Source organism: Ictidomys tridecemlineatus, chromosome 1, assembly GCF_052094955.1.
Source record: "Ictidomys tridecemlineatus isolate mIctTri1 chromosome 1, mIctTri1.hap1, whole genome shotgun sequence".
Classification (NCBI taxonomy): Eukaryota; Metazoa; Chordata; class Mammalia; order Rodentia; family Sciuridae; genus Ictidomys; species Ictidomys tridecemlineatus.
In genome coordinates, this window is record NC_135477.1 from 128130205 (window position 1) to 128148174 (window position 17970).

At 35.8% G+C, this 17970-nt stretch overlaps 1 protein-coding gene across 7 annotated transcripts in view; it reads left to right on the forward strand.

The window, feature by feature from the left end:
- Positions 1-17739, forward strand: part of Fbxo38 (F-box protein 38) — a 50559-nt gene extending 32820 nt beyond the window's left edge. For 5 of the 7 annotated variants that reach the window (XM_005324192.5, XM_078047413.1, XM_078047419.1 and 2 more), the window contains 10 exons: positions 2022-2141; positions 3484-3663; positions 5334-6068; positions 10416-10516; positions 10725-10827; positions 13625-13791; positions 14984-15129; positions 15748-15851; positions 16194-16307; positions 17138-17739. In XM_005324192.5, coding sequence (XP_005324249.1) covers positions 2022-2141; positions 3484-3663; positions 5334-6068; positions 10416-10516; positions 10725-10827; positions 13625-13791; positions 14984-15129; positions 15748-15851; positions 16194-16307; positions 17138-17316 — 1949 coding nt within the window. In that variant the 3' untranslated portion in view covers positions 17317-17739. The remainder of the gene's footprint in view (positions 1-2021; positions 2142-3483; positions 3664-5333; positions 6069-10415; positions 10517-10724; positions 10828-13624; positions 13792-14983; positions 15130-15747; positions 15852-16193; positions 16308-17137) is intronic. The other 2 variants (XM_005324193.3, XM_021725695.3) reach the window with 2 other exon arrangements.
- Positions 17740-17970: the final 231 nt, after the last annotated feature.

Genomic DNA, 17970 nt, shown 5'->3' on the forward strand with positions numbered 1-17970 from the left:
GACCCATAAGAATTCAAAAAGGAATTTTTTCTAGACATCTTTGTAAACTGTGGTAGACCCAATAATTAATGAGATACAGGATTCCCTAATGTTAGGTAACTGCTTATGTAATGAAGGCAAACTGTGAATATACTGGTCCTGACCAAAGACTCACCGATAGGCATTGTCTTAAACCATTTATTTCTCTTTACATTTTCTCTATAGAACTGTTTTGGCTCTTATCAGAGTCACCACTACTGTTTTATCAAATCTGGTGGTCATTTCTCTACTTTTATTTTGTTTGGCATCTGAGCAGTATTGCACATTGTTGCCTACTTCTACCTTGAGATGCTTTTGTCTCTTGGCAGCTTTGGAACTATTTTTATGATTTTACCCTACTTGATTTGACATGTCTTTCCTTTGTTTGCACCACCTTTTCTATTACACTCTTGACCTTGATCTTTTTTTTTTTTAATATTTATTTTTCAGTTTTAGGTGGACACATGTATTTATTTTATTTTTATGTGGTGCTGAGCATCTAACCCAGTGCCTCATGCATGCTAGGTGAGCACTCTACCACTGAACCACATCCCCAGCCCTTTGATCTCTCTTTTTTTTCCTTTACATGTTTTCTCTTAGATTCATGGCATTTGTGCCAACTTTTTGCTGTTAAATTTTACATGTTCATTTCCAGGCTTGACCTTTCTATATTAACTAAATGCAGCTGTGTCTACTTTCATATTTTCTTTTTTCCACATGAGTTCTCTTAGACATTTCAAACTTGGGGTTAAATCTCTCCCCTGGCACTCACCCCAAAAGATAACAAAATATAGAGGGAAAAAAAAAAAAAAGATAACAAAAGTGCAGAACCAGCAGGTACTAGTGATGAGAGAAGAGGATGTGAAGTCAGATATTGTCTTTTTGTTCCAAATGTCATTAGGCAAGGTACACATAAAGATCCAAACTTTTGACAGCATAGCCCATTCTTGGAAGCTATTACATCAGATAAAATGCAGAACTACCCAATCCTGTAAACCCAATTGTGTTTAGAGGGTATGTATTGGGCATTTACACTGGGAAGTTACAAGGCCATAGGTTTTTTTTTTTTTTCAGTACAGAGTTCAGGGTACCTTTTATTTTGAAATCACATATTAAATATGAAGGATTAGCACTGGTATTATCCTGACTCAAATTGAGATCAATCAAGTGCTTGGGAAGAAGGGACTAGATAGAGTGTCTGGAATATTGACTGAAAAGGTTAGGATTTAATTTTGTAAAAAGCTGATGAAGCCAAGTGCCATTTTATTTACTGTCCTTTGGAAAGAATCATTTTTACCTTAAGAAGGTATAATAAATGATGTCTGAAATTTTCATGAAATTTACACTGTAGAATAAGGAGAATAAAATCACATGTTCTTATTTGTTGATTGCCAGTGAGAATAATATTGAAGACTTTGAAGCACATCAACCATTTAAATGATGTTAAAATGTTTAAAAAGGTACTTAGTATATTAATAATCCTCATTACATATTAGTCAATAAATGATAACTTAACCTCTAAAAAGGAGGAAGAGAAAGGTACAATTTGAGCTTTCCTGCACAGTATATCCTGATATAGCTGGCAGATACCATGAGACTCGTTGCTTATAAGGTGATCATAGGTCTTCTAATAGCTGGCTTCCACCATCTTCAAGCAAATGGCTTAGAAGGGACAGATCAAACAGCTATACTTGGTAACATCTTCTGGGAGCAACATTGGTACTTTCTTTTTAACTGTGCCACTTTCTCCCTACTTTCAATTTCCAGTGGTGTACTTCCTTCACCAAGTGATCTTTTCTCGTCTATGATTTCCTCTTCTATAAATTATTGGAACTTTTTGTTAATATGTCTATATTAAAGCATAGTTATAGGCTCTTTTTCTAGAGTGGACTAATGATCAATGACACTGTTGAGTCTTCACAGCTGCCACAGTTTTGCCTACCATTGTGCTTTTTTTATGTTCCTTTTGGCATTTATTTTGACTCTCTTTATTTTTATTTAAGCATTGAATGAGATGGAAGACATGGTGCAAGAAGATGGAGAGGTGGTGGCTGAGAGTGGAAATGATACACCTGCTCACAATCAGGCAGTCATCCCTGTAGATGTCGATGAGGAGCAAGCAGGTAATCAATCATATGACTCTTCACCTGTCATCCTGAAACCTGGAGCCTAGATTGTAATGAAGAACAAGAAACTCCAAGAATGGTTGTTTTCTGCCCTTACAGCTTCTAGTGTATTATTATTTTGTGATGGAGGCCTATAACTTTGGCATCCTCCTCACTGCATGTGTGTATCTCTTACCAAATATTTTTTTTATTAACTTTAATTACAGCAAAAAATATGTGTAGTTGCACTCATTATGTGTGTACATGTGTATTAAAAAAAAATCACTTGGATAGTTAATGGGAAAACAAACAACCTGGTTAAATTTTTTGTTTATACTCTCCTCATTTCAGTGGGGAAGAAGAGCAGACATGAGTTTGACCTGGCTTAGTAAATAGATCAAAATCTTCTCTCTGTTAGTGGGTGACTGATGGCAGCCTTAGATTCATAGCCCTTTAAAGATTACCTAATACCAACCTTCATATTATAATTGGAGAATCTGATGGTGTTTCAAAAGTTTGAGTGATATGCTCAACACTACTGAGTCAGTGTGACAAATGAGATTAGAACTCATGTTCTTACTACTAATCTATTGGAAAGTTACTTTGTCTTTGAATTGGAAAGACACTTGTTTTAAGTGTCTTACAGATGCAGTCATTTATTCAACAAATACTCATCGAGTGCTGACTTTGTGCCAGGAATTGTACATTATAACAGGAAGAAGATAAAATTTCTTGAAGCTTACTTAATAATATTTGTCACTTGTCAGAGAAAATTGGGTCAGAAGAGCTAAAGATTTAATGGCTGTACTATCAAACAAGGCGTTTTTTACATGAATACACGGATTCATAACCAAAATGTAATATTCATCTAGCCTTTAAGACAGACCTGTAGTCAATTAAAGAATGCAGAGAATTGCTCACTGATCCCATATATGTTTGAGATTTATCTTTGCTTGCTTTGCCTTGACTTATACATTTACAAACCTGGGAAAATATGTAGCCTATTTTTTAAATGATTATAACTTATTTTGATTATTTTTATGATAATTTATTCTACTTTTTGGAATAGTTAGGATCCTAGGGTAAGGGCCATATTATCTTCTATTTTAATTTTCCATTAGGAATATGTAAGGTTTATTGACATACTAGTCGTATTTAATACATACATAGTGCTTTAGAGTTAAAACACCCCTCATGGTACCTCATCTAGGGGTATAGGTAAGGTCCACTAAAGTGAGTGACAAGTGAGGCTCCACAGAGCAAAAATGACATCTGTGACAATGATCCCTAGAAACAATACTTTGTGTGAGTTTTTTTTTTAGGCAAAGAGTAACTGTTAGTCCTGTGATTTTTGTTTTAGGACCCAGTGGTCTTCAGCGTGTAGTTAAACCAACCCCAATTACTGTTCATGATTCAGAGAGTGATGATGAGGAGGACAGTCTAGAACTCCAAGAAGTTTGGATTCCTAAGAGCGGACCTCGGCGTTACTCTGATCGTGAAGAAAAAACTGGAGAGCAGTTGCAGCCCAGGGAATTGTCAGGTGAGAGGTGATGTCTTACTCTGACCTGTCAGTGAGAGTCATCATCATAACTGACCAATTGGTCTTTGAATTTGTCCGTACCACAGCTTGTGGTGTATTTAACATAGTTTTTATGAATTGTGGTAGGAAGCAAGAAAGGCAATAGGCCAACTAAGAGGTGAATCTGGGCAGTGCTATTGTGAGCAAGTGCAGCACAGCAGAAATTGATGATGAGGGCTCAAGGAAGAGAAGAAGTAAGAATCCTGTGGAGGTTTTAGGTAGTTTATGGCATCAAAGTTATCAGGAATTGCCAGGAGGCCTGTGTCCCATTTAAGGGTTAGCTCCTGAGTCATCCAAAGCTCCCCAGCTAATACTCTGTCCACTTGTACTTGGTGAATGTTGGTGGCTAGTTTAGTGCTTCAAGGAGCTCTAAAGTTTGTTTTAATAATCCCTTGCCTCCCTTTAAATAACTTTTAGGTTTATTATTTCTTTGTCTTGCCTTCCCTTTCATTTCTCAGAACTATATGCTCACCACTTTTAGCAGAGGGTGGTTTGTTTCTTATTTTTAATACTGAGAATTGAATCCAGGAGCACTCAAACACTGAGCCACATCCCCAGCCCTTTTCATTTTTAATTTTGAGACAGGGTCTCATTAAATTGCTTAGAGTTTTGCTAAGTAGTTGAGGCTCGTCTCAAACTTGCAATCCTCCTATCTCAGCCTTCCACGTTGCTGGGATTATAGGCATATGCCACATGCCCGTCACAAAGGGTATTTGTTATTATTGTTGTTGTTCTAATTGTCTACTTTTCATAAGGTGCCCTCCTCACTCCTTAATATGTTTAAATGTTATACATTTAACTCTGCACCTAAAATATGTGTACACATCTGTGTATGGAAAGCTTAGTTATTTTGGATTTTAAATAATTTACTAACTATTCACTGACTGTTCAATTTTTAGTTTATGCCTTTTATAAAGAAATTCAGATAACAATATTGTGGTTGAAAAGAGCCTTTATGGAAATTAAAATTTAGGCAAAATAATGTGACCAGCTTACTAACCTAATGTTTCCTAGAGTTTGTTTTCTAAAAGTAGCAACTATAGTTTCCATTGATCAAACAAAACCTTATTTGTTAATTCCTTTCTGTATTTATTGAGCCTTACCAGCTATAGCATTAGGCACCATTCAGGGTACAGAGATGAATAACTCATGGTCTCTTTGTCTTTATGGAACCTCTAATCTAGTCAAAGATCAGGTCAAAAACATAGATAACAGTATTGCCAGGCATATGCTACAGTAGCTTTTTGGGGAGCAGATGTAGAAGAGATTGTATAGAGGTCCCAGTCGGATGAATTGGGAAAAAGAAAGGCCCTGAGGTATACTAAGTGAAGCAGAGGTATACTGAGAGAAAAGGTTGGGGCTGGAGTGTAAAATACAGATAGAGGAGACTAAATGAAAAAACAATTTGGAATCATATCATGGCAAGTCTTGAAGGCTGAGCTAAATAATATACAAGGTAGGCATGAGGAAGTCATAGAGATTTTACAGTAGTTCAATGATGTGATCACAGTTATACTTTAGGAAAACTAGTGTACATTGTTTCCTGTTCCAAATTTACTCTTGCCTTTTGTCCAGAATTTGTACTGAAATCTTTTCTTTTCCTCGGGCCATTCTTCTTTTTCTGTAAGCAGTAAGTGGAAAAGGCAAGACTCCACTTCGAAAGAGGTACAACTCCCATCAGATGGGCCAGTCGAAGCAGTTTCCCCTCGAGGAAAGCAGCTGTGAGAAAGGCTGTCAGGTCACCAGTGAGCAGATCAAAGCCGATATGAAAGCAGCTAGGGATATTCCTGAAAAGAAAAAAAACAAGGATGTTTATCCCAGCTGCAGCAGCACCACCGCCAGCACAGTGGGAAACTCCAGCTCTCACAACACTGCTTCTCAAAGCCCCGACTTTGTAAGGACGGTGAACAGCGGCGGCTCTTCCGAGCCTAGCCCTACAGAAGTGGATGTGTCCAGGCAGTGTGTCTGCTCCCCCGGTGGGTCAGAGGACTCTGAGGCCATGGAGGAGGGAGATGCAGAGAGTTCTGTCTGCCCCAGATGCTGCTGTCACAGGCCCCAGGAATCCCAAAGGAGAACTAGCAGGTGTTCTGATGAGGAACGTCCTTCAACCAGCCGAGCCTGTGTTGTGAATGGCCCGGATGGTACGAGATCCGCCTTTTCCTTTAGGACTCTGCCACAAGGGGGGTCTTCAGGCCCAGCACATGATGAGAGGACTAATGTGAGTGGCTCTGGGGCTACAGGTGAGGACAGGAGGGGGAGCTCCCAGCCTGAGAGCTGTGACGTGCAGTCTAATGAAGACTACCCTCGGAGGCCCCTAACCAGGGCCAGGAGCAGACTGTCCCATGTACCGCTGGTATCTGAGTCAGGTATGACAATGCTCCCAGGATTAGCAACTGCAGGGTAGGGCTGGAGAAAGGCATACTCTTGTTCATAAGTATCCTCACAAAAAGCCAATTTGGCAAATTAAATTCTGTTTGGGGGTTCTGTTAATCATACAGATTTTAAACTAATTTTCAGGAATGTTTTAGAGGGTGGGGGTATAAAACATTTTATAAAATATTCAACCCAGAAATCTCAAAATAGTTCAGCTTTAAAAAATATATGTAACTTTGTATTTGCCCTAAATCCAATATTGCTTCTGATGTCTAAGCCCCAGTAGATAAAACTCTGCTCCCACACTTAGGGAGGTCTTAGAAAATGTTATACCTTGGCCAAAAGTTGCCAGGGTTGTGGAAACACTGAGCTCAGGGCAGCTTCCTGGGTAGACCCCTTAAAAGGACCTACCTCTGCAGTATTTGGTATTTTTTTTTTCTGAAATCTAGTTTTGTTTCCAGTTATATTTGCCAGGAGTTAAGCAGGTAAGTAAGTAGTTTTGCTGGGAATTACTTGGGTGAAGGTATACTCAAAGCACGTATATGTTTAATTTCATTAATAGTTATAATATATATACCAAGACATTGGATTGAGCAAAAGTAAGCATGTTTCTTAATCACAATTCTGTTTTACTAAGTATCCTCCTTTACTTTGTTATTAATACCTATCAGAGAATTATTTTATCCAAGTGTCCCTCTGTTTTAAAATCAGCCCTCCATCATAGGCAGGGTCAGTGCTTTTTACATACTAATTAGAGCTAGTTGGATTGTGTGGAGTTAAACTAAGAAAAATAAGCTTTCAGTAAGATAGATATGAGACCTTAATTATTTGTAAATCATATTAAAATACATGAGTTCTGAGTTCTCATTATGCTTTGCAAACACTAGCTCTGTCATATGGTGAAAATAATTCTCCCTGCTTGAATTTTAAATGTCTTATGATACCTTTGTTTAAATTGTGGTAAAGTATACATAACAAAAATAATTTACCATTTTGAGGCGTGCAGTTCAATAGCATTAATGTTGTACAGCTGTCACCACCATCCAGCTGAACTTTTGCATCATACCAAACTGATATTCTTAAACAAGTAACTCTTCATTATGAGACCTTTTGTTACTTTTGTTTTTCATATTTGAAAGTCAAATCTACCTGTTTTCCTTTTTTTTACCTTTATGCCACAAAAGAGCTTCCATACTTTTTTCAGACAAATGTTCACATCTTCTCATTCTTTTATTCATTTATTTTATTTTACTTCTTTAGTTTAGTCAGTTCAGAATTGCATTAAATTGACAACTGAAAAGAAAATTTATCATTTTTATAGCACTGAATCCTCCCTTTTAGGAAATAATGCTAAAGTTCTATAGGGTTTTTTGTTGTTGTTTTTATTTATTTATTGTAGTTGTAGATGAATAGCATATCTTTATTTTATTTGTTTCTTTTAATGCTGTGCTAAGGATTGAACCCAGTGCCTCACATGTGCTAGGCAAGTGCTCTGCCACTGAGCCACCACTCCAGCCCTCAACAGACGGCTTTTTTGATGGTTATTTTATTAACTATTGGGATTTTCATGTTTTAATTTTTTGCTTTGTGTTTTCCTTATACCCTTTACCATTTTGTTCTGACTTGTTTCATGACTAAAGTTTTTTTTTTTTTTTTAGGTTAAATAACTCCCTGGATTAAGAAAGAAAATTTCATTTGTGTTATGCTTTTTACTGTTGACATTCTTTGCTTTGTTTTTGTTTTGTTTTTCAATTTGAGTAGACTCTTTATGTCTATGTGTTTTACTAGGTAAATTATTTCTTAATAATTTTTAAATACCATACACATGTATGTTTACTTTCAATAATACATTTTCTGGAGAAATGTCAAAGCACTGATATTAATATTATTACTCAGGTTTCTTTTGGAAGGAGCAAGTTTCCTGAATGGTTTATAAATTATTTTTAATCTAGCATGTTTTTGATATCTATTAAAAGCCATTCTTCCTTAACAGTTTTAAGGATAGAACTCTAATACAGGAAGACATTTGATTCTTGGGAATTGTTTAATCAGTTCAAAAATAACATTTGAGTTCTTTGATTTTTGATTTGTGACCTTGTAGAGTGTTGAAGTCAGGTTAGAAGCGTGATTTCCAATTTGTGTGATTTCTAATTTGGGGAATAGAGACTTGTAAGTGTGCAGTTCAGTGGCATTCATTTTGTATAGCTGTCACCACCATCCAGCTGAACTTTTTCATCATCCCAAACTGATATTCTTAAACAAGTCTTTTTATCTGCATATAATAATTTATAAAATAGGTATCACCAAAATATTTAGTTTGGTATTCAGAGAATAGCACTTAGGATTAATATAGTTCTCATAAATACTAAACTCTTTCCTGACACCCCAAGATCAGTTTCTGTAGCATCTTTGACACTAATATGAACCACACTATATTTAATTCTGTGTTTTATTACCTGTCTTTGCAGTTGCCTGACCTTTTGAGTGCAGGGACAGTGTCTACTTGTCTACTATATTCCTAGCTTCTAGCACCATGTATTTCACATGATATGGGGCTCAGTGAATAGTTGTGAACTTAATAAGGGTAGAAATCATATTTTTTCAGTGTCCTTGAGAAAAGTGTGATCAGTAGAACTCCTTTTTGCCTTCAACCAAAGCAGCTCCTGCCAATTGTTTTTGCATAGAAGAATTTTACAAAAACTCCAGAGGATGTAGAAAAGGGTTCTAGTTTGTAAAATACCACCTGGACTAGATCTCTAGATTTTTGTCTAATCCCAAACCTTTGGGAATTGTCAGTATTTGCCTCTCACTTTTCTCTCTTTCTTTGTAATCTTTGGTTTGAGTTTATAGGGGAGTGTTTATCACCTAACCATTGTATCTAAGTGGGATGAATGATGGGGTTTGTTTATAAAAGTCAACCATACTTCATTCAGTATATACTTTGCAACAGTATGATTTAAAAATGAATACAATCATATCTTTTCCTTAAATAGAATATAAGTGGTTTTAAGTTTGAGAAAACAAGTTTTAATAAGACTGGAATATTTTCATTTATAATTGTAATGTTTTAGTACATACTGGAAAATGAAAAAAGATTGCAAGTTTTCTAGCATAGCGACTGATGGCAGATTGCCCAAGTTTGCCTCCTGGTTCTCACTTCGTATATTGACAAGCCATTTTACCTTTCCATGTCTAGCTTCCTCATATATTAAATGAGGAGAATAATAAATCTAATTCAGGGGACTGCTTTAAGGATTAAATGAGTTAATACAAGTAAAACTTTTAGAACAGTGCCTGACACATAGTAAGTGGTTAGTAAATATTTACTGTTATGCACCTGTGATGTGTTCATTCATTCAAGTGCCATGTCATTCAGGAAATGTTCACGTTAGCTAATTGCTGATGGCTGACATTAAAGCAAAGATGAAATAAGATAGTGCTTCAAGGATCTTTTACTTTAAATTTGGAAACAAAACAAGTATGTGGGGAACTACAGAATAGTATACCATGTTTGGGGTTCCAGGATAATTTTTAGCAAGTGGCAGTTGAGCTGAACCTTTCAGGGATGGGTAGTATTTCAAAAGATAAATTCAGAAAAGATGTTCTGGGCAAAGGGAGCTAGAGTGATTAATGGCTTCAGAGACATTGGCAATGAGAGAGAACAAGGATATGGAGATAACTAACATATCCCCACCCCCACAACCCGCCAATGTCAGGCATTAAAACATATTCACTAAACAGCAGTCAGTAACTTGAAGTTTTTTTTCAAATGTTATTTTATTTTTGATACTGGGGATTGAACCCAGGGGCACTTTCCACTGAGCTATATCACCAGCTCTTTTTATTTTTTATTTTAAGAAAGAGTCTCTCTAAGTTGCTTAGGCCTCACTAAATTGCTGAGGCTGTCCTCAAAACTTGTGATCCTCCTACCTCAGCCTCCCAAGTCACTGGGTTACAGGTATGTGCCACCATTACTGAGCAGTAATTTGAATTTCTTTAGAAGGAAAGTCATAAGTTGTAAGTTAATCCATCGAAGTACTTAGGATGGGGTGAGTCAGAGAGACCGTAGATTGGGGATGTTGATTATATTGTTGGAGTGGCCCAAGTATGGAAAACTCTTTTAAGTTTGATGTAGATATGTTTGAGATACTGGAGGGTGCTACTAATTTACAGCAGTCCCTTAGACATACTAATCTAATTGTATTCCATTGGGAAACAAATTGATATTTGGGACTTGCCTTGATGGAGTTTGTACATATGCATTTGAATGTTCTCTGTTGAAGGAAAAAAAAGCAAAGCTAATATTTGGGTTTTTTTTTTTTTTTTTTTGCCTTTTCTAGAGGTTACCAAAACAAAGCCACGTCAGGCCATGAAACGGAAGCGGACAGCAGATAAGTCCACCAGTACCAGTGATCCTGTGATTGAGGATGACCATGTGCAGGTAAACAAAAAGCCTTCACTTACCTTTCATAATCCAGCCCAGTTCTTGAGTAGTGCAAAGAAACTGAAATCCTTAGTTTCTTTACCTCAAAGAAAAAAATTAGTAATAGCTACTTCTCGGTTATACCCATGAAACATTTAAGCTCTAAAAATAAAAAGAACAGAAAAATCCACTTAAATGTAACTTATGTTTTTTTTTATCATTGTAGGTTCTTATTTTGAAATCCAAAAATCTTGTTGGAGTCACTATGACCAATTGTGGAATCACAGATCTAGTACTGAAAGACTGTCCCAAGATGATGTTCATCCATGGTATGTATTTGATTATATAGTATAAGACCATCATGAATGACTTTAAAGAATTAAGAATTCATAAATACTACAATAACATTAGTACATTATTTGTTCTTTTAATGTCGGATTACCTTTAATTTTGTCCTTTTTTTTTCCTTTGGTTCTCAAATAATTTGTTCATAATAAGGATCCATGTGCCAAAACTTGGTTCATTTGGTAAATAGCATCTCCTCTGAAAGATAATTGCTTCCTGATCTCAAAGAGTGGATTGAAAGCATGGGTGGGTGCTAGAGTCAGATCCACGTTAGTTTGAATCCTAACTCAGCCATCTTTTGCTATGTTCTTTCATATGTCTTATGTGTAAATGTTTTTGAAGAGAGCTTACCAGTTCTGCATTGACTGAGATCATCAGTCTTGTCCTCAGTCATAATTCATGACACAGTGTATTTAACCCAAGCCACTTTTCCTATCAGCCACATTTGTGTCTTGTTGCAACTACCTCTATTCCATCCTCTATGCTCAGGTATTTTATGTGTTCTTCCTGTATACTTTTCATGTCTTTACTTATTTATAATGTCTGTCTCAAATATAAGATGTTGCTTTTTGTGAGCTTTTAAAATTTTAGGTACATAGTCTGTTTATTTTTTCCTTTTCACTCAAAATTATATTTTTGATATCCATACATGTAAAATTAAGCATATCTGACTTTTTCCTCGCCTTGCCTTGGGCAAGTTATATATTCTGTGTCCATTTTGCTTAGTCTATAAAATGTGCACAGTTATGCTTAACTCGTGAAGCATTCATGAAAGTTAAATGTAGTAACTGATGTATCGGGCATATGTGTGTGTGCGTGGTTACGTATCTATACATATCATGGTACGGGATCTGACCCCTAGTAAACACCTAGTAAATATTAATCTGTGTTATATAAGTATTACAAAACACATTGGCTTTTCTTTGTATGTCTCTGACAATATTGATAGTAAACAAATTCCATGAAAAGATGCTTAGTAAACATTTTGTCAGAAATGAGGTGAATCCCAGAAAGGAGATTCATACACTACCTCTCCCTTGCATTCTATAAGACTCCAGACCCTGGGGACCCTAGGCTCTGTGTTCACTCTGAAGAGGTAGTACTTTTCTCTAACCCAACCAAAGAGTTTGTTGGTCCTAAAACATCTAATAAATCACTGTTTTAATTTCTTATTAAAATAGAAAACGTGAGCTCTTCAAAAATCTCAGCTATCATACAACAAGATTCTTTTGAGCCATTCTGTCAGAATTTTACGCTCCAACTCTGAGCTTATCTAAGCATTCCTCTAAAAGGAATAAGAAAGTTTCTGAGAATCTGGTTGATTTCCACTTCTGCACTTGACTCTTGAGTCTTCTCTAACCTGTTAATGAGTCACATGGCCTCATCCTCAGCCTTTTGCCCCTTTAAGCAAGTTGTTTAGTTCAGCTTATCATGGGACAGAAGATGTTAGATAAATAGCTCAGTCTTTAGTTACTTGCTAAATTAGTGACAGGTGAGATTAACCTTAACCATGTTTGGTTTTATTACAGAACCATTTGATCTTTATCACCATCTAGTCCTCTTTCTCTATCCTCCCAGTCTTCAACACCAGTTCCCATTCTTTGCATCACATCACAGAGGAGAAAATGAGCCTAAAAGGCAGGGCACTGGCTCCATGTTTAAATAGCAAAGTTAGTTACAGGGAAGACTTACAGGGGAATATGATATTTGTGTCAGGTATCTTACACCTGTATTTATGGAATGTTAAAAACATCAGGCAAATCAATCTTCTGGTTTCATAATCTGTTTCATTTAATACTGTCTCTTGAGTTGGATCAGGCCGAAATTTGTGATTTAATAAAGGATATATGGCTGGGGATATATCTACAAGGGTAGAGTGCTTGCTTAGCATGTGCAAGCCCCAGAGTTTGATTCCCAGCACCATACACACACACAAACACAAAAAAGAAAGATGATACTTTCTTAAGTTGATGTACTAGTATAGTTAAGTGCATTTATTATATCACAGTTATTTTTTTCTATTACCTCAAGTTACACATTACAAACAGGAACACTGCTTAATCATGTTTTAGACCAGCATTTTCAATAGTACTTTTTGTAATGTTCTGTGTCCAAAATGTTTAATGTGATAAACACTAGCACATGTGGCTGTTGAACACTTGAGCTCATGCTTAAAGAATTGTAGTTTAATTTAATCATATTTTAGCTTATTTAAATTTAAATAGTTCCTGATAGCTGATGGTTACCGTATTGTACTACAAGCCTTAGACTAAACTACTCAGGTATTTCTGGGCCTTTTCTTCCCTTGACCCAAGGTTCTGTTTCTGTACTTGTGATGGAATTAAAACCAGCTTTGCTCTTACCTGTGAGTGAATGTAAGATAAGATGTGCTAATTCCAGATTTATTTGACCATTTACCACAAGATTGTATAAATTAATAGTTATAATTCATTCTATCCAATAAATATTTTCTTAATGATTCCTGTGTGGGCAAGTCATTTTTTAGTACTTGGTTTATTTGACAGTAAATTCATAGAAGAAAAAGGCACTTTAACATTGCCTCTAGTAGCATGAGGGCAACCAGCTTCTTTTGAACTGAACACAGTGAACTTTCAAATCCTTTTGTTAACTGTTATTTGTACTCTATCATAATACTTGACTCATGTTAAAGATGTTTAGAACTGCAACATCATCTGCTAATAATATCTAGGCCAGTCCTCCAAAGATGCTATATGTTTGTACAAATTACTTATAGAAATTGTCATTGTTTTCATTTTGTAGCTACCAGGTGCAGGGTACTGAAACATTTAAAAGTTGAAAATGCACCAATTGTAAACCGATTTGACTATGCACAATGCAAGAAACTGAATATGGATCAGGTATTAGACCAGATACTAAGGATGCCTCCTGAGAGAAACCGTATCATATACCTCCGCCCAATGCAGCAGGTAACAAGCTATGCTCCTTTCTAATGATACATGCATTGTGGTTGACATTTATTTATTTTATCTTCAACCTTTTGGACTCAGCATTTATTCATTTGCTCAACCCACAGTAATGGTTCTTGAGATTCTGCAGAGTTCTTTTAACCAATCTAGACTGTCTTTGCTAATCCTTCATTAATGCTTCTCTACTAGATTTTTATAAAGTTTTTAGCAAGTTATATAGGGACATTGTCATTCAACAAGTTTGTATACTTATTAATAGTTACCTACGACTAAGAGCATAGAATCAGAGTTCAAACTGCCCGATTTATATTCTGGCTTTCTGACCTATAGCAGATTTCTTAACTTCTGTGTCTTAATTTCTTAATTTGTAAAATTAAAATACAAGAACATACCTAGAGTTATTGTTATATTTCAGCTAATATATGTGATATATTGTAACAGTTGCTTGTATATGATAAGCAATAATGTGATAGCTACATTTATTATTTTTATTGTTATTAAAAGCAAATTTTTGTATGAGATTGTGCTTGATGCCAAAAGAGAGTTAAAAAAAAAAAAAAAACAGTTGAGAACCCTTGGGATCAGTGTGAGAGCTAGAGCCCAGAACAATCAATTCAACAAATAAATATTTGAGTGACTTAGTATTAAAAATTTGCTGTATGCTGTAAAATCCAGAGAACACTTCCTTCCCAAAAAGGAAATAAACCTGTGTACCACTGAGATGGCCAGGTGGGATTTCATATTAGAGATTGATAAGAGGGTGTTCCATGAGAAGTATACAGTGTAAACTGAGGCTACAAGGTGGAGAAGTGTGTTCTATCCTTAAGAAGACTTGTGATTTAGGTCAAATGGGTGTGTGGTTCTATGCATTCAGATATAGTCAGTACTAAAACCTGTAAAAGCCTTTCTCAGTAGTGACTTCTGGGTTGATTGAGATCAGTTACCCAAATCAGGATTCTCTGGCTTTCCGGGTACTTACATAACAGTGAGAGATAAATCCATGAGTCTGCTGATCAGAGACTTGCCCCCCATTGTAGCAGGTTGTGTTCAAATTCACGTATGACTATTTGATTTTCAAATCAGCCGAAGATTTTGATACTGAGAGGACCCAAGGAAACTCATTCAAGCACTGGGACATAGATCCCTAAGACCTTCTTTCTTGGTCCAAGACCTCTTTATGAATCTCCCACAGGTGGACACACTAACTTTGGAGCAGAAGCTGTTTAGTGGTCCCTATCCCTATCACATCTGTATTATTCATGAATTCAGTAACCCTCCCAATGTACGGAACAAAGTGCGCATTCGCAGCTGGATGGACACTATAGCAAACATCAATCAGTAAGTAACTCTGACTCTGAAAAGCCTTTTCAGTCATTTCTCATAGTGGAGGGTCCCTGAAGCAAATCTCAATTATTCCTCCTTTTAAATCATTCCATCTGAGCTTTACAGGCAAGCATGTTATGAAATTAACATTTGTGAAAAACTGAGGAAAATGAGAACTTAAAACTAAAGAGCGTGCATGTATATATGTAGCTTTTTATTTTCAAACTTAAAGTTATACAAGAACAGACTAATTGTATGTTTGACTATTTCTTTGGTTATGGGACATGCAAAAGAGATCAAGTTGAAGAAAATAATAAGACTGCTATTTTACATTATCAGAAAATTAGACTTTCTATGTATTTGCTATATAAATATATTAAGCATTCTCTATACTCAAAGTATTTCCTTAAAGAATGGTTTTGAAAGAAAACCAGCAGGGCTTTGAAAATAGTAAAAAAGTTAACTTTGACCTGATTAGACTTAACATTCTCTAGTTTGAGTGCTATTAGAGTCAATATTTTGTCTGAGATGTTTGTAGAATCTGGCCTAGAACATTTTGATGGCTTCTTTCCACACAACACCCTAACATTTTCAGTTTTCCAATTTTTGTTTAATTTTACCTGTTTCCTCTAGGGAGCTCATTAAATATGAATTCTTCCCTGAAGCCACTCGAAGTGAAGAAGACTTAAAGAAATACCCCAAATACCCTTGGGGGAGAGAAATCTATACTTTAGAGGGTAATGTATTTACCAATGATTAGAAAGCTAAATAGCTGTGAGCTGGATGGAAGGACATGACTTGGGGAAAATATGAATGGGAATCTCTGAATACCTGCAAGAAGCAGGAACCAAATAAATATTGCTCTGCCTGTATAAGTCTTTGCTATCTAGAACAATCAGAGTAATGATGAAAAACAGAAAGTAGTGAAAATTTAATGTGATTTGAGAGTTAGAAGTGACTTGAAGACACCTGTCTCAGTCTCTGTTTTGTATTAAAATGCTACTTAAGGAAAGTACAGAGTTTAACCTTATCAGCACTTCCATACCAATAACACTTTTGCCTCTGTCTTCTAATTTTAGGTGTTGTGGACGGAGCTCCATATTCCATGATTTCTGACTTCCCTTGGCTAAGATCACTGAGGGCAGCAGAGCCCAACAGCTTTGCCCGATATGATTTTGAAGATGATGAAGAAAGTAATTATGACCTGACTTGATTTGCATTGTGTAGTTTGGGTATATCCTACTAAATAGTTAATATTTTGTTTGAAAAAGAACAGGGAAACTTTTAAATGGTTTTCCATATAAATATTTTATCCCTCATCTCCAAAAAATAACTCTGAATTTGTACATTGTAGATGCTCAACAGACTCACTATGTATATGTGACAGGGAAGATTCCTATTAGATTTCTTTGTATTATATAAATTTTTAATTTTGTTGTTGTTCTGGTTGAACCCAGGACCTTGTACATACATATGGTGCATACACTATAGCACTGAGCTCCATCCCCAGCAAATTACCTAAATATTTATAGTCTTGTTACTCTTCATTGAAGTATTTATCAACAATACTGTTACAGAATTGTTCTCCTACAACTTATGAGCTCCTTGTTGCATGGCACATGGGAACTATGATAATTTAGGTACAGAAATTTAGAGAGAAGCTTTTAATAGAGTTCCCAGGTATTAAGGCACTTGTATATTCATTTGTAGCTACATTTTTTAAAGAACTATTTTATAGGGGAATTAAGTTTTATGAACTACACATACATGTATATGACCTACCTGTCTGGTGTGTCATTAGTTGACCAGGGGGTTTCAAGCATATCTTCTCAGGCATCAAACATGGTATAAAACTAAAGCGATAAGGACTCATTCCATGAACTCTTCATACATCATTATGTTATGTTGTCATGTGTAGGAATATTTTCTGGACCAGCATATCAAATTGACTTTCTAAATGATTCTGATTCTGTTTATTGTATGTGTCTTCCCTTCTCTCTCTCTCTCTTTCTTTCATTTCCAGGTACTATCTATGCTCCTCGACGGAAAGGACAGCTATCTGCAGACATCTGTATGGAAACAATAGGGGAAGAAATCTCAGAGATGCGGCAGATGAAGAAGGGTGTGTTTCAGCGAGTAGTGGCAATTTTTATCCACTATTGTGATGTTAATGGAGAACCAGTTGAAGATGACTACATTTGATTGGTTCTTCCTCCTTTCCAACTATTCTGACAGAAAGCAGCTAGGGTCATCCAGTTGCCAGAATGCTTCACGGGGTCATGGGGCATGGAGGTTGGAGGCCCTGGCTCAGTTTGGTTTATAGGAAATGTATAACGAACATTGAAATTGTATACAAAGATTTGTAAATAGCAGAAATATACAGACACTTCCTAAAGTACCAACTTTATATCATATGTTTATACAATTTAATTTAAAAATTTACTTTAATGAAGGCAGATAATTTGAGAGTTCATTTTGTTCTTTTGTTTCCTGACTTAGTTCATTAAAGTGTCATTTTTTGACTGAGCCCCCATTTACTATATTCTTAATAATCACCGTCATCCCCTTAAATCTGTGCCTTTTTCTTCTCGAGCAATGCTGTTTGAGTAAATCTGTTGAAGAGTGTGTCTTGTGTGCTTTTTTTGTTATTAAAATACAACTAAACTGTATAGTCAAAAAGGCTATATGTTTCTGTACAAAAATGTGGTTCCTTTTTTTTCCTTGATATTATAGTTGCCATGTTTCTTTAAATAAAGACTCATGTGCTTAAAAAAAAAAATGAATTTGAGGGAGAAATGGAAAAGTTTCCAAAGCATTTCTAGTTATTTATTTCCACATTCAATTGTGTATATGCTT